Source organism: Diadema antillarum, unplaced genomic scaffold (assembly GCF_040938485.1).
Source record: "Diadema antillarum isolate AM-2024a unplaced genomic scaffold, OU_Dant_1.0 seq00000097_RagTag, whole genome shotgun sequence".
Lineage (NCBI taxonomy): Eukaryota > Metazoa > Echinodermata > Echinoidea > Diadematoida > Diadematidae > Diadema > Diadema antillarum.
The window spans coordinates 2318672-2331330 of record NW_027271186.1 but is presented as its reverse complement, the minus strand read 5'-3'; the positions used below and the strand labels follow the sequence as shown (position 1 = coordinate 2331330).

The 12659-nt window shown below is 38.3% G+C and overlaps 1 protein-coding gene across 1 annotated transcript; it reads right to left on the bottom strand.

Moving 5' to 3' along the window:
- Nucleotides 1-576: 576 nt before the first annotated feature.
- LOC139726712 (torsin-1A-like) lies at nt 577-8151 on the bottom strand. Its single transcript, XM_071637696.1, has 5 exons — nt 7945-8151; nt 6577-6842; nt 4691-4866; nt 2101-2225; nt 577-1672 (listed from the first exon to the last, which is right to left on the bottom strand). The coding sequence occupies exons 1-5, from the start codon at nt 8123-8125 to the stop codon at nt 1377-1379; spliced, it is 1044 nt and encodes a 347-aa protein (XP_071493797.1). The 5' UTR covers nt 8126-8151; the 3' UTR covers nt 577-1376.
- Between the last annotated feature and the right edge of the window lie 4508 nt (nt 8152-12659).

Below are 12659 nucleotides of genomic sequence, written 5' to 3'. Positions count from 1 at the left end.
TGACACTTGCTATCCATTTCAAAGATCCAAGAGAAACTGAAATAAATCTAAAATAAGATAGATTGATCAAAGTTATCAAACTTGTTAAACGTAGGTAAGTTTATGGTAAATTCTTAATATACTGTAATGTAATATAACATTCACCAGAATATATCAATGCCTCAAATTTGAACATAAGATCATAACAGATTGCTGTATCTACATCCTGCAGAAAAAAACAACACAATGGTGGACTGCTGCAAATACTTAAGAATTTCTATACCATTGACCAAAGTCTTTCATGTAGCAGTCATATCTATTATTGTAAGTAGAAAGCTATAAAAAGTATTTATCTGTTAGAAAAATTACATCATTTCCTCAACTAGATTACTTTGTATAAGTCAGTAATACATTGCTATTTTTAGTACTGCAATTTCGTTTGGTCAAATAGTTGTAAATCCTTTCTTGCCCAATTGCAAGCTCATGTATTTTAGAATAAGTTGGTTTGTATCATAGTGAATGTAAACTGCAAATTTCCAATTGAATGACTCGTAGACACTTAACAAAGCTAAACAGATTTCAGGTTCATTGGTCAAAACTTGTAGCACATACCAATATATTGAGCAATTAACACTCTTTACCTGTGTTATCTCTGTGATAAATTCCATGATTTTTTGTTCTTGTTTTTACCGTAAGAAAAAAAAAAATCCTATATAACCACAAATGACCTACAGTAAAAGAATCCTCACTTACCGAGGAGATATATATTTTTTTCTTTGTATGAAATTGTTTAAAGTCCACAACTGCATCAATTAAATCGTTAACGTATGAATGGGGATTCTGCTCAGATGAACCGACCAGAAAACATAATCTTGCAGGTTACACTGCACAATTCATACGCCAAATGCAATATTCTGTTAACTATAATCCACCCCTTTTCTCACAGGATGGTTCATTTGTTGCCCTTCTTCCAATTTTTTACTTTATTTTGTTTGTTAAGTACATGATTCCAGTGTATTGATACAGAAATACTTCCATACACACAGTCTCAACTAGGTTTTAATATCAATGAAACTGTACCATTGATATTTTTCACTCGTTCATTTTTGTGTATGGACTTCTTAAAATAAATGCAAATACTTAACACCATATTTGTCTGCCAATAAATGCTGAATGTCTTTTGAATGTACCAAAAGCATCCCTTTGGAATAAAGAACGATTCTTTCCATGAGTGGAGAATGGATAATTAAAAAATAATATAAAAACAGTAATAATGACAGTTTAATGAGATTCTGCAGATGTCCATGTGACCTTTGTAGCCATTGCACTTGTCTTTCTCACTGAGAAAGATAATCAGGTAGTGGAGTTTGAGATTTTTATTTGTCAACAAGTTCTTACTACAGTTCATTTCTGTATGTGTCCTGATTTCTGTCGAACATGCTAAACATATGAACAATAACCTTCTCCGCCACATTTTTGCAGCCTTTAACAGAGAATTGCTGTGAGTCGTTGGACCCAGTGAATTGCAGCAATGACAAAACCTCTTCCTCAGCCTCTTCACTCACTTCTCTTCCGCGACGACGGAACTCTTCCTGAATGCACTGGCGGACGTGAACCTTCTCAAGGGGCAGGAAAGGCACAAAATGACTGACAAGGTGTGAGCTCACGATCTTTGCTAAGTACAGACCAGTACCTGCAACAAACACACCAAACAATAGTTCACTTTATGTGAGAAGGTTAATCTAATTTTTTTTACCTTCCACGGAATTGATTAGCACAGGATGGCCTTTTATTATGAAGAGAAATCAAACTTCATTCTTCTCCTTTTTTCTGCTTTTGAGTCTTTTTTTTTTTTGGGGGGGGGGGGGGGGGGCAGTCATTTTCCCAGCTTAAAGTAAGTCTATAGCTGAAACAGAACTTGTATTTGTACGTGCTCACCAACCAAGCTATTTTGATATATAATGTTGTACAACACTAATTTCAAATGTCTCTCGCCAGAGTGAACAGATGCTTGGACAAAGATATTATTCTTTGCATGACTCATCACAGCTTGGTGACAGAGGAAAATGAGAAAACAGTTGAATTATTGTAAGAAAAGAAGAAGAAAAAAAAACAACTCACCTGCTTGTTGTATAACTTCATTGGTGATCACTTTCTCCAACTCTGGCAGCTGGATGGACCATCTGTTTCGCCCCTCTTCGTACTTATCAATCGTGTACTTTGTAATTGCATTTGCTGCCAAATTGCTGGTGGGATGGGGCAACAAAATGTAAGAATCATTACAGTATGAGTTACCAGCGTATCATCTTCACACGAGCTTTTTCATCAAAATTAGCATGATGGCAGTCAGGCTGATGTGAATAGGTCTTCATATCACAAATTCAGAAACCAGATGTGATCTTGTCATTAGGATGAGAAGGGTCATACGCATTAATATCATATGACATGATACAATGATATGACAGGGCTTCATACTTACCCATTTTTTCTACTGGTCCAACCTGTCTGTTGGACCAGTACTTGGTACTCAGTCTTTCCATTTGTTACTGGTCCAAATTCCTGAAAATGTTACTGGTCTGACAGTGATTTTTACTGGTCAGGGCTCGTCAGACCGGTGCCAGCGTGCAGCGCTGGATATGATCATATGATATGATGACTTGATGATATTATGATCTTTGAGAAGATAATGTGATGATATAATATACACTGTACAGTGCACTCCCGTTATAACGAAATGCTCGGAACCGGACGTTTTCTTTCGTTATAACGAAATTTCGTTATAACCGAACAAATACAATATATAACAAAAACAAGGTAACCACGCATATATCATATTATGTTTGTTGAATACTCATCATACACTGGAAAGCTATGTGAAATGGAATGGTACCTTTTTAATTTCGTTTGGATATTACATTTAAAAGAGAGCATAAAGTTGTTTTTGTCACACAATAAGTCGTATAGAAAATGATAGTTTAGGATTCCGTTACAGTTCGCTATTCCAAAGATTCGTTTCTTACTAAAGTTCGTTACTCCGAAAGACTCTTTGTTCCGAAGTTGCGCCATTCCCGGGAATCCGAGGGTTTGTTCATTATTTTGAAGCTTCGTTCTTCCGACGATTCGTTATTCGGAAAGTTCATAATTTAGATATAAATATATTGTTCGTTTTCCGAAGGCTCGTTGATCGGAAAATGAAATGAGTTTCGTCATTCCAAAGGTTTGTAAATGAAAAAATGAGAATGGTTCACTGTTCCGAAGGTTTTTAAATCCGACAATGAAATAAGGTTTGTTATTCCGAAGAAGGTTTGTAAAATAAAAAAAAAATGATAATAATGAGAAAGGTTAGTAATTTCGTAGGTTCGGTTATCTTTAAAGACGATTATGAAGTTTGCAATTCCCAAGTTTTGTTAGTGGACACACCTTTTTCACCTTTGGATTAACGAAACTTTTTTTTTAATATTCCGATTAACGAAAGTTTAGAATTCCTATCATTTTCTGACTAATGACTCACGAGCCTGACTAATGAACCGTCGTAATAAGAACCATATCTCATTGTCGGTTTAACGAACTTTAGTAATAACGAACTGTAAATAACGGCAAAATGTTCGTAATAACAAACCCTGTTTCATTTCCGAACCAACGGACATTTAGGTGTATAGAAATCTGTGTGTTTTGTAATAAAGTACCTTCGAAACAATAAAACGAACCTTGTTTAATTTGAGATTATTGTATTACAGTAATGCAAGTCCCCCTCGGAAACTGTGCAGGACACAAGGAGCGAACACGTACACAGTGATGTGAAGCGTTCGCCCATGCAGAGACGCTATAAATGCTTGTTCCGCAACGTATTTTTGGAAGCGATTCGCATTCCGTTTTAACGGAGCACATTTCTTCTGTTTTTCATTGTCAGTGGTGCTCAGAAAAGATTTCGTTATAACGAAAATTTCGCTACAACCGTGTTCGTTATAAGCGAATTTTGTACCATAGACTTCAATGGCGATAATTTTGGGACCAGAAGTTTTACTTCGTTTTAACGAAATTTCGTTATAACCGTGTTCGTTATAACGGGAGTGCACTGTATTATGACGACATGATAATAATTATGATGTGATGTTATATTACTGTAAAAGCTGTTATATTCATGTACTGATATTTTTACAAATGACGATATCACAGAAATTTTTAAAATGAATATTATTTATTTATGCAATTGGACACTGAGGCTATGATATCATAATTGCTCTATTGCATGTATGTTTATTTTGCAAATTTAATGCAATCAGGATCAGGTGGGGATGTTTTAACGTGTTGTAAAATGTTTGGCACCACCAGTAATTCACAAAACCTTTGAAAATCAAACCATTGTGAAAATAAGAGCTTTTACATTACATGATCTGATCAGCCGGTTATGTTTTACAAGGCTACAGTACTTTAAATCGGACAATCCATTCAAAAGTTATGAATATTTTAAGTTAACAGGGCACCCATTTGGATTTCTGCAAGAGCTCACACAGTTTTCTCCAGTTCTTGTATACCTGTTTCAAAATCTATATAAGTATTTCATTGTGTTCCTCCTTCTTGAAAACATGTGTATTCGGACATCAAGCGCCATCTTGGCTTGCCATAATTGCACAATGAGTATTTAGGAGAACCTTGGATGTGTTATTCTGGAAATATCCCGGGACCTATTCTGGACCTATAGCCTGCTCACCTTCTCAAAATGAAAATTGCATGGCGGTAGTCCACACCATCCACGCTATCGTAATAGTCCATGAAGGGTTTGAGGCTGTCAAGCAGGCCTGGCGGCATGTTATCCACCTCATCAAAAACGAAGATATGATGGGGACACGATGACATCTTCTCTCGTATCAGCTGGACAAGTTCTGCCTGTTGTTGGATATATGATGAAATTTTGCCAATAATACACTCCCTCTCTGTACACAATTTCATCATGCATGAGCAAAGAGGTATTACACAAAGAATTGACACAGATCTTAAAAGTTAAGATTCACTTAGAACTATGATATATGGTGTGTGTCTTCCATGGTATTTCCTAGTGAAAATAAAAATTTTGGAGACTTTTTCAGGCAGCTATAATATACACAAATAAATAAAAAAAGTGACAAAAGAATTTGTTAACTTTTATAACAATATGTAGTGGATTCTGATATAACTAAATTGCACGGAACAGAGAAACTAGCATAATTTAAAGGTGACCTTAACTTTAAGGATCAACTTAAATTCCATGTGAAATAACCCCCTCCCCCTGCAAACCCCAACAGGCTGTCAGTTTTCAGCATCAAACTGAATAGAACAATTCATCTTAACAATTGCAAGAACATACTCGAACATTTGCCAAGCTGTCATTTGTTAACATAAAACTCTGTCTATGGAAAAACATAACAATTCACCATCTGAGATCAGGTTTGTTCAAATCACAGCCTACTAGTAGTATGATTTTTAAACAGAATGTTTAGTCAGAGGGCTCAGAAGATTTGCAAAATCTGCATTCAAATATTTGTTCACATCACTGAAGTTACAGTTTGGGCAATACATTTGTCATTACTTGCCTACAAAGCAAAGCACTTTGGGATAAAATTGACATCAAGGAGTCGTTTGATGCTGATAATTATTCTTTTACAGAATGGGTCAAGAAAATTATGAAATCTCATGGGAGGAGAGCCATGTGGTGATATTTACCGGCCACACATTTCATATCAAACAATAATTGCAATCACTAAAAATAGACACTGTAAACATGATACCACACACTTGTAAAAGCAAGAGTTTGCAAACATGGAAAGCATGCATTAACTGAGCAAAATAAGGTTAGGCATGCATCAAGTACCAGTAGTTGTAAAGTAGCAAGAATTCATGCACTACCAAGCATCACACACTTTAGTAAGAGAGCTAGGCATGCATGAAATAAATTTGGCATCCATTAATTGCTGATGCACGGCTAGCTACACATGCATCCAGTAGATTTGCCATATGATTTTAAAAAATGGGTACGGTATTAGTAAAGATTTGTACACAGTGCTTTAAAACAGATGATATGCATCAGTGGGAATTGTGTGCATGAGATATAACTATGGAATCCGAAATTAAAGATAATATAAAGTTTTGGTACCTCAAAAGTTTCTCTGAGTTTCCTTGTCTTAGTTTGTGTTTCAGGTTAAAGTACCTTTCATATAACTAACACTGTGAGACTTACTCGCCCCAAAGTGCTCTCATGTCTTAGTAATCATGCAATAATGGTTTCATACAATACGTGTATATTGATTGTCGCGGTACCGCGTCGAGTCAAACTAATGGCTTGTTCAAATTTTTCAGAGCCATTATTGCATGATTACTAAGACATGAGAGCACTTTGGGGCGAGTAAGTCTCGCAGCGTTAGTTATATGAAAGGTACTTCAACCTGGAACACAAACTAAGACAAGGAAACTCAGGGAAACTTTTGAGGTACCGGTACCAAAACTTTATATTATCTTTAAATCCACTCTGCTGTGCCTCATGGGCAAACACTTTCATAGTCACCTTATACACAAAATTCCTACTAGTGCACTCAGATCTGTGTGTCATTTTTATACTGTCACCTGATATTTGGCAAGGAGTGACTTGTGTGGGAAATCTTTCGTCGCCATCTTTACAGTGACGAAGCGACTCTCCAGCCCCTTGGGGTAGATGCTCTCCACGAGGAGGCGAGTGATGTGGTTTTTGCCCGTGCCCGCTGGACCGTGAAGAGATAGGACCAGTGGCTTCTCGGGGTTGGCAGTCTGGATGTGGCCGCGGACGGCTCCAAGGAGAATCATTTTGGCAAGATGCTGACCAAAGAGATATCTGTCAAGGCTTCTCTCCAGTTCTAAATGACCAGCAATGGAGGGCAAAAGCAACAGTAAAATATTACTATTTTACCAAGCAAGCAATAGGCTATGAAGTGAGAAGAGAAAATGCTCATTATAGCATAAAGATATATATCTTACTGATCATGGCATCATATTTCCATCCCTTCTCTTCCAACACCATGGATCATGTCATACATAACACACTTAGGCTATTCTCTAGTACATGGGCTTTTCTCGCCTCATACATTTAATCCTTTTTCCCCCTTTTTTTTTCAGTAGACATCGGATCTTGCAAATGTTACGGAACAGGTGCAAAAGGCAGGCATATTAGAACAGACTATCAATTATCTAACCTTTTCATCAGAGAATCATTATTAGGCCTTTAAAAGTGAGACACAGACAACATTGTCTTCATCCATTTGTGAACAGACCTCATGCTACAGTACTGATACACTTATTGACCGATTCTGTGATGCGCTATGTGTATTATCGGCATGGGCAGCGCCATTACTGCGGTATCCCAGCCGACCCCCCCCCCCCCCCACTCCCTCCCTACATTAGCACGCGCGCGGAATGAAAAACTGATGCATGGTTGTTTTAGCCAATAGGCGTCTCGTACTGAGTGCGCGAACGCTTGCTAAATGAGTGAACCTTTGTTACAAGTGCGCGATAAACATGTTGCCTTGGGGGTGGGGGGGGGGGGGGGGTAGGCTGGGACACCGCAATTTGAGCTAATGGCTGCGCCCAGTGCCACAAATTGTCTGCTGACCTCAACGAACCCGAATCGTCTATAGTATCTATACAGCAGGCCTGCAGTTACTTATCAGCCCATCATTCCAACAGACCATGTTGCACATAAATGTTACATGTCTCATTAACATAACACATTCATTGGCCACCAGTATCAGCTAATCAGAGTCCAGTATTCATCACATCCATTCAATCAACCAATGAATGAAGAGAGTCACAATTGCTATGGTTCTGACTTGATCAGTTTCTGCCCTCTACCATGAACCTGCCTCACTACATCAGAGCCAGATCTACGAGCCCACTGATTTCAAAATATAGAACAAATTTAATAGATGAAGTGAGCTCCTTTACATATTGCTCAATACGTACGTGCCATGTTTGGGTTATAACTCCGAGTGTTAAAGCAGCACTCCTGAATACGGCATGCAGGATTCCATGGATTCAAAATTTCCTTCATCCGCAGAAGAATCTGGAGATCAACACGGGCAAGGCCTACTGTCAGTAGAAACAGTAGTGTAAAAAACCAAGTGCAGATGACCCGCAGTCCCATGGCTAGGTATAGTACAGTCTACTTATCCTGTGATCAGTCAGTCACAGTAGGCCTACCGGTACCTGAAAAAGTTAATGGTGGGTATGTGCAACCAGCTTTTAATTCAGTACTATGCAATTTCATCATTCATGTAAAAATGTAATTACAGATAAATGCAACTGCAAGGTTTAATTACTTTCTCAAGATCTTTTTTTTTTTTTGTGTATGTCTCTGTAATGATATGCATCAATCTATAATCACTAGTAAAGGCATTTCATGGCCTACACTGTCTTGGGATCATTTTTTTTTCTCTCAGACAAAATCTTGTTACTGTCTATTTGAATGAATCAGAAAAGCATTGCAAAACATCAAATTTTGGCTTGATTCTTTTGGGAATGAGACAATAAAATGTCCCAATATTCACTATATTTTCATATTTTTCAAATGCAATTTTGTTCAATGACACAGAAACAATAAAAACAATTAAACATTATCTGGCTCACAATTGCTTGATTGCAACCACATATGCATAAGCCTATCATAAAGAAAGAGAAAAAATAACATTAACAACTAAACATCACATTATGACAGGGCTGCCCACACTGGAAACCAGTTGAGAGTGAGACTCCCATAGGCCAATGCTATAATTTAGGAGTCAAAATGAGTGAGATCAATAGAAATGCATGCAAATGAAATAAAGTTTTAGAGTGAGAAAGGACCAAAATGAGTGAGTCTCACGCTCAATGCGTGAGAGTTGGCAGCCCTGGTTATGATCTAACCCGAGTACTCCTGTGATGTTATATTTCAGTCTATTATAAAATACTCAATACACCACAATAACAAACTGAAATATACAAACCTCACGAATTCAAGTATTAAAAGCCCTGTGTCGGTCGGAGTGATCAACATGCAGTTGACAACCACAAGAGGGCTTTGCAAGTAAGAGTGCAGTCTGGAAATATAGTCAATAAACACTACATCTAGGTATATTAGAAAGCCTAACTTTATTTAGAGGAATGTTCTATTCCACTCCTGAAAAGGATGTTTGAGAGATATCAACAAAAACAACAATAACAAGAAGGTCTTATTATCCAGGGTAGCCTCTTCGGCATTGTTCAGTGTTATGCCATTGTTCTACCATTTGGAGGGCCCTGCCATTACCCTGCTGAGATTGTACAGGATATTGCGAACTTGAATGATATTCAACCGAAGTAAGGATAATACTACTATTACTACTAGTCTATTACTACTATTTTTAGATTTAACGTTACCCTAAAACTGGATGAAGATTAAACTCAGCCAATTACTAATTAACCAATCCAACTTACACCAATAATTCCAGTCCTACCTTGGTTTAGCGTTGGTGTTGACGTTGTATGAAAGCTGTCAGTTCAACTTCAAAATCGACGAAGCAAGTGCCGGTCGTGGAGTTGTTGCTCAATCCTTGCTTCCTGAACCCTTGCGCGGCAGATATGGGTGAAATCGCCGGACGGAAAGTCACGTTCCATGTGCGCAGGAGCAGGGGGAATCCCCGAGACCGCCGGAATTCCCCGCGACGTGCCTATGGATGCTGAAACGGACTGCTGTGGCTGTAGGCATGGTAGGACAGAAAATACAGCGACTGGGACTACATAAATGGACCGGTTACTGCTGTGGATGAGGAGACGTATGCAGCGTTGTTAAAAAACCACCGTTTGCAACGTCAGACTGATTGAAAGGCGTAAATAAACACGAAAAACAGCAAGTTAGTCCTGCTCTGGGGTCTAGTCTCGGTGACTCAATGCTTCTGCTTTCTGAAACTTTCAATATTCTCCACGGGTCGTCACTTTCTCATGAGGGAGGGAAGTGACACTCGTCTTTGACCGACACACGCAGAAGATCACGACACAATGTACAGCAGGAAATCTGAATGATATGCGAATAACAATTAGGCCCTACTGTCTTGTTGAGAGCGATATACTCAGTACATGTCATTATAATAATTATTGAGTGATTGCTGGTTCGAGACCGTGGTAAACGTACGCTGCAAAACGCAATGTTTTATGTCAATTTGAAGTTCAAGTTTCTCCTCAGTTTCCATAACGATATAAATTTGATATCATCAAATATGAAAATAACTGCATTATATGTACAATTTGTAACAAAAACTAAAGAAAATCATACAATGTATTTACACTTTATGTTTTGATATGATAGCTAATCGGTGTATGGAAAATCTTTAATATCTTCATCACTATAATTAAAACTGCTTTTTGGCCATCTTAATCTGTTATCCATCAACTTTTTGTGAGTGTGCGAAAATGTTTATTCCGCTATTATACATGAGTCCATATTATCAAAAGTTAATTGCCATACATACACATTTCAAGACGTGGCAGACGACCTCTATGATTTTCAAAATCCTCTGCTTTTACATAATAAATATCAGCTACTAATCGTTAGGCTATGGTCATTATAGTTAATCATACATAGGCCTACTTAAATTCACAAAATGTTCTATGCAGGCAAGCGCGCCAGAACACTTCTGGTTTTAGGGGGGCAAATAAATTCTCTCGGGGGGCACTTAACACATTAAGAACTCATGTCGTTCTGCTGCTTGGGGTATCTGTAAAATTGGTAAAATCCGTAAGTTATTGGATCAGTCTTCCACTGAACGTCTCATTCACGCATCTGTTTCTTCTCACCTTGACTACTGCAATACCCTTCTTGTTGGTCTCCCTGCTTCTAGTATTGCACCACTTCAAAGAATTCAAAACACAGCTGCTAGGCTTGTAACCCTTACAAAAAGATCTGACAACATTACTCCTGTTCTCCAATCCCTCCACTGGCTCCCCATACATCAACGTATCACCTTCAAAATCCTCCTTATCGTTTACAAGATATGTAATAATCTTGCTCCATCTTACCTCAAAGACTTAATTTCTTTCCGCCCTCCACTTCAACCCGTTCTCTTCGTTCTTCCTCCACTCTCCAACTATCACATGGTCCCCGCACCTGCACCCGCTATGGTGATAGGGCCTTTTCTGTTATTTCCCCGTCTCTCTGGAATAAACTTCCTCTCCATATTCGTAATGCTGATAACGTTGATAAGTTCAAATCATCGTTGAAAACTTATCTGTTTACTCAACTTTAATTATGTTGTTTTGCTGCTGTATGTTATATTATTATATGTATATTTACATAATGCTGTATTTTATCTTAATGTCATACTTTTTTTTCTTTTCTTGCTCCATCTTACCTCAAAGAATTAATTTCTTTCCGCTCCTCCACTTCAACCCGTTCTCTTCGTTCTTCCTCCACTCTCCAACTATCACATGGTCCCCGCACCTGCACCCGCTATTGGTGATAGGGCCTTTTCTGTTATTTCCCCGTCTCTCTGGAATAAACTTCCTCTCCATATTCGTAATGCTGATAACATTGATAAGTTCAAGTCATCGTTGAAAACTTATCTGTTTACTCAACTTTAATTATGTTGTTTTGCTGCTGTATGTTATATTATTATATGTATATTTACATAATGCTGTATTTCATCTTAATGTCATACTTTTTTTTCTTTTCTTTTTCCGGATCAATGCGCTTAGAAACATCAGTATTAAGCGCTATATAAATGTTATTCATTATCATTATCATCATCATTTATGTGATGATGTGAGATTCTCGGCTAGGGAGCGAAGCGACCGAGCCGGGGGTGGGGGGGGGGGATACCCCCTCCCCACGGTAGGGACCTTGTACACAGAGTACAAAAGTCGCGTTTGTAGAGCCTTTAAGAGCAAATTTCTAAGGAATTACACGTAGTGAAAAAAAAACAACAGTGCGGACTATTATTACATGTATTACATACGGGGGTACATTCATGTGACGGTGTGCAGCGAGGGAGCGAAGCGACCGAGCGGGGCCTGGAGGGTGTGGGAGGGGGAATACCCCCCTCCCACGGTAGGACCTTTTTGTAAAAACAGAGTACAAAAGTCGTGTTTATAGAGCATTTAAAAGCAAATATCTAGGGAATTAACATATTGAATAAAACAGTGCGAAGGACTATGATCATAACATAAGGGGGTACATTATGTGACGGTGTGAGACCTTCGGCGAGGGAGCGGAAAGCGACCGAGCGGGGGAGGGTGTGGGAGGGGGGATACCCCCTCCCACGGTAGGGACTTTATATGTAAAAACAGAGTATAAAAGTCGCCTTTATAGAGCATTTAAAAGTCGCCTTTTAGAGCATTTAAAAGCAAATATCTAGGGAATTGAACAAAAATAGTGTCTAGGGAATTAAACAAAACAAAATTAGACAAAATTCAGTACGAAGGACTGTATGATTATAACATACAGGCGTACATTATTGTGACGGTGTGAGATCCTCAGCGAGGGAGCGAAGCGGCCGAGCGGGGGAGGGTGTGGGAGGGGGGATACCCCCCTCCATAATACGGTAGGGAATTTTGTAAAAAACAGAGTATAAAAGTCACGTTTATAGAGCATTCTAAATTATATTTCTAGGGAAGTAAACATAATAACAAAAATTACCGCCAAGGACTACGATCATAACTTATGAAAACTA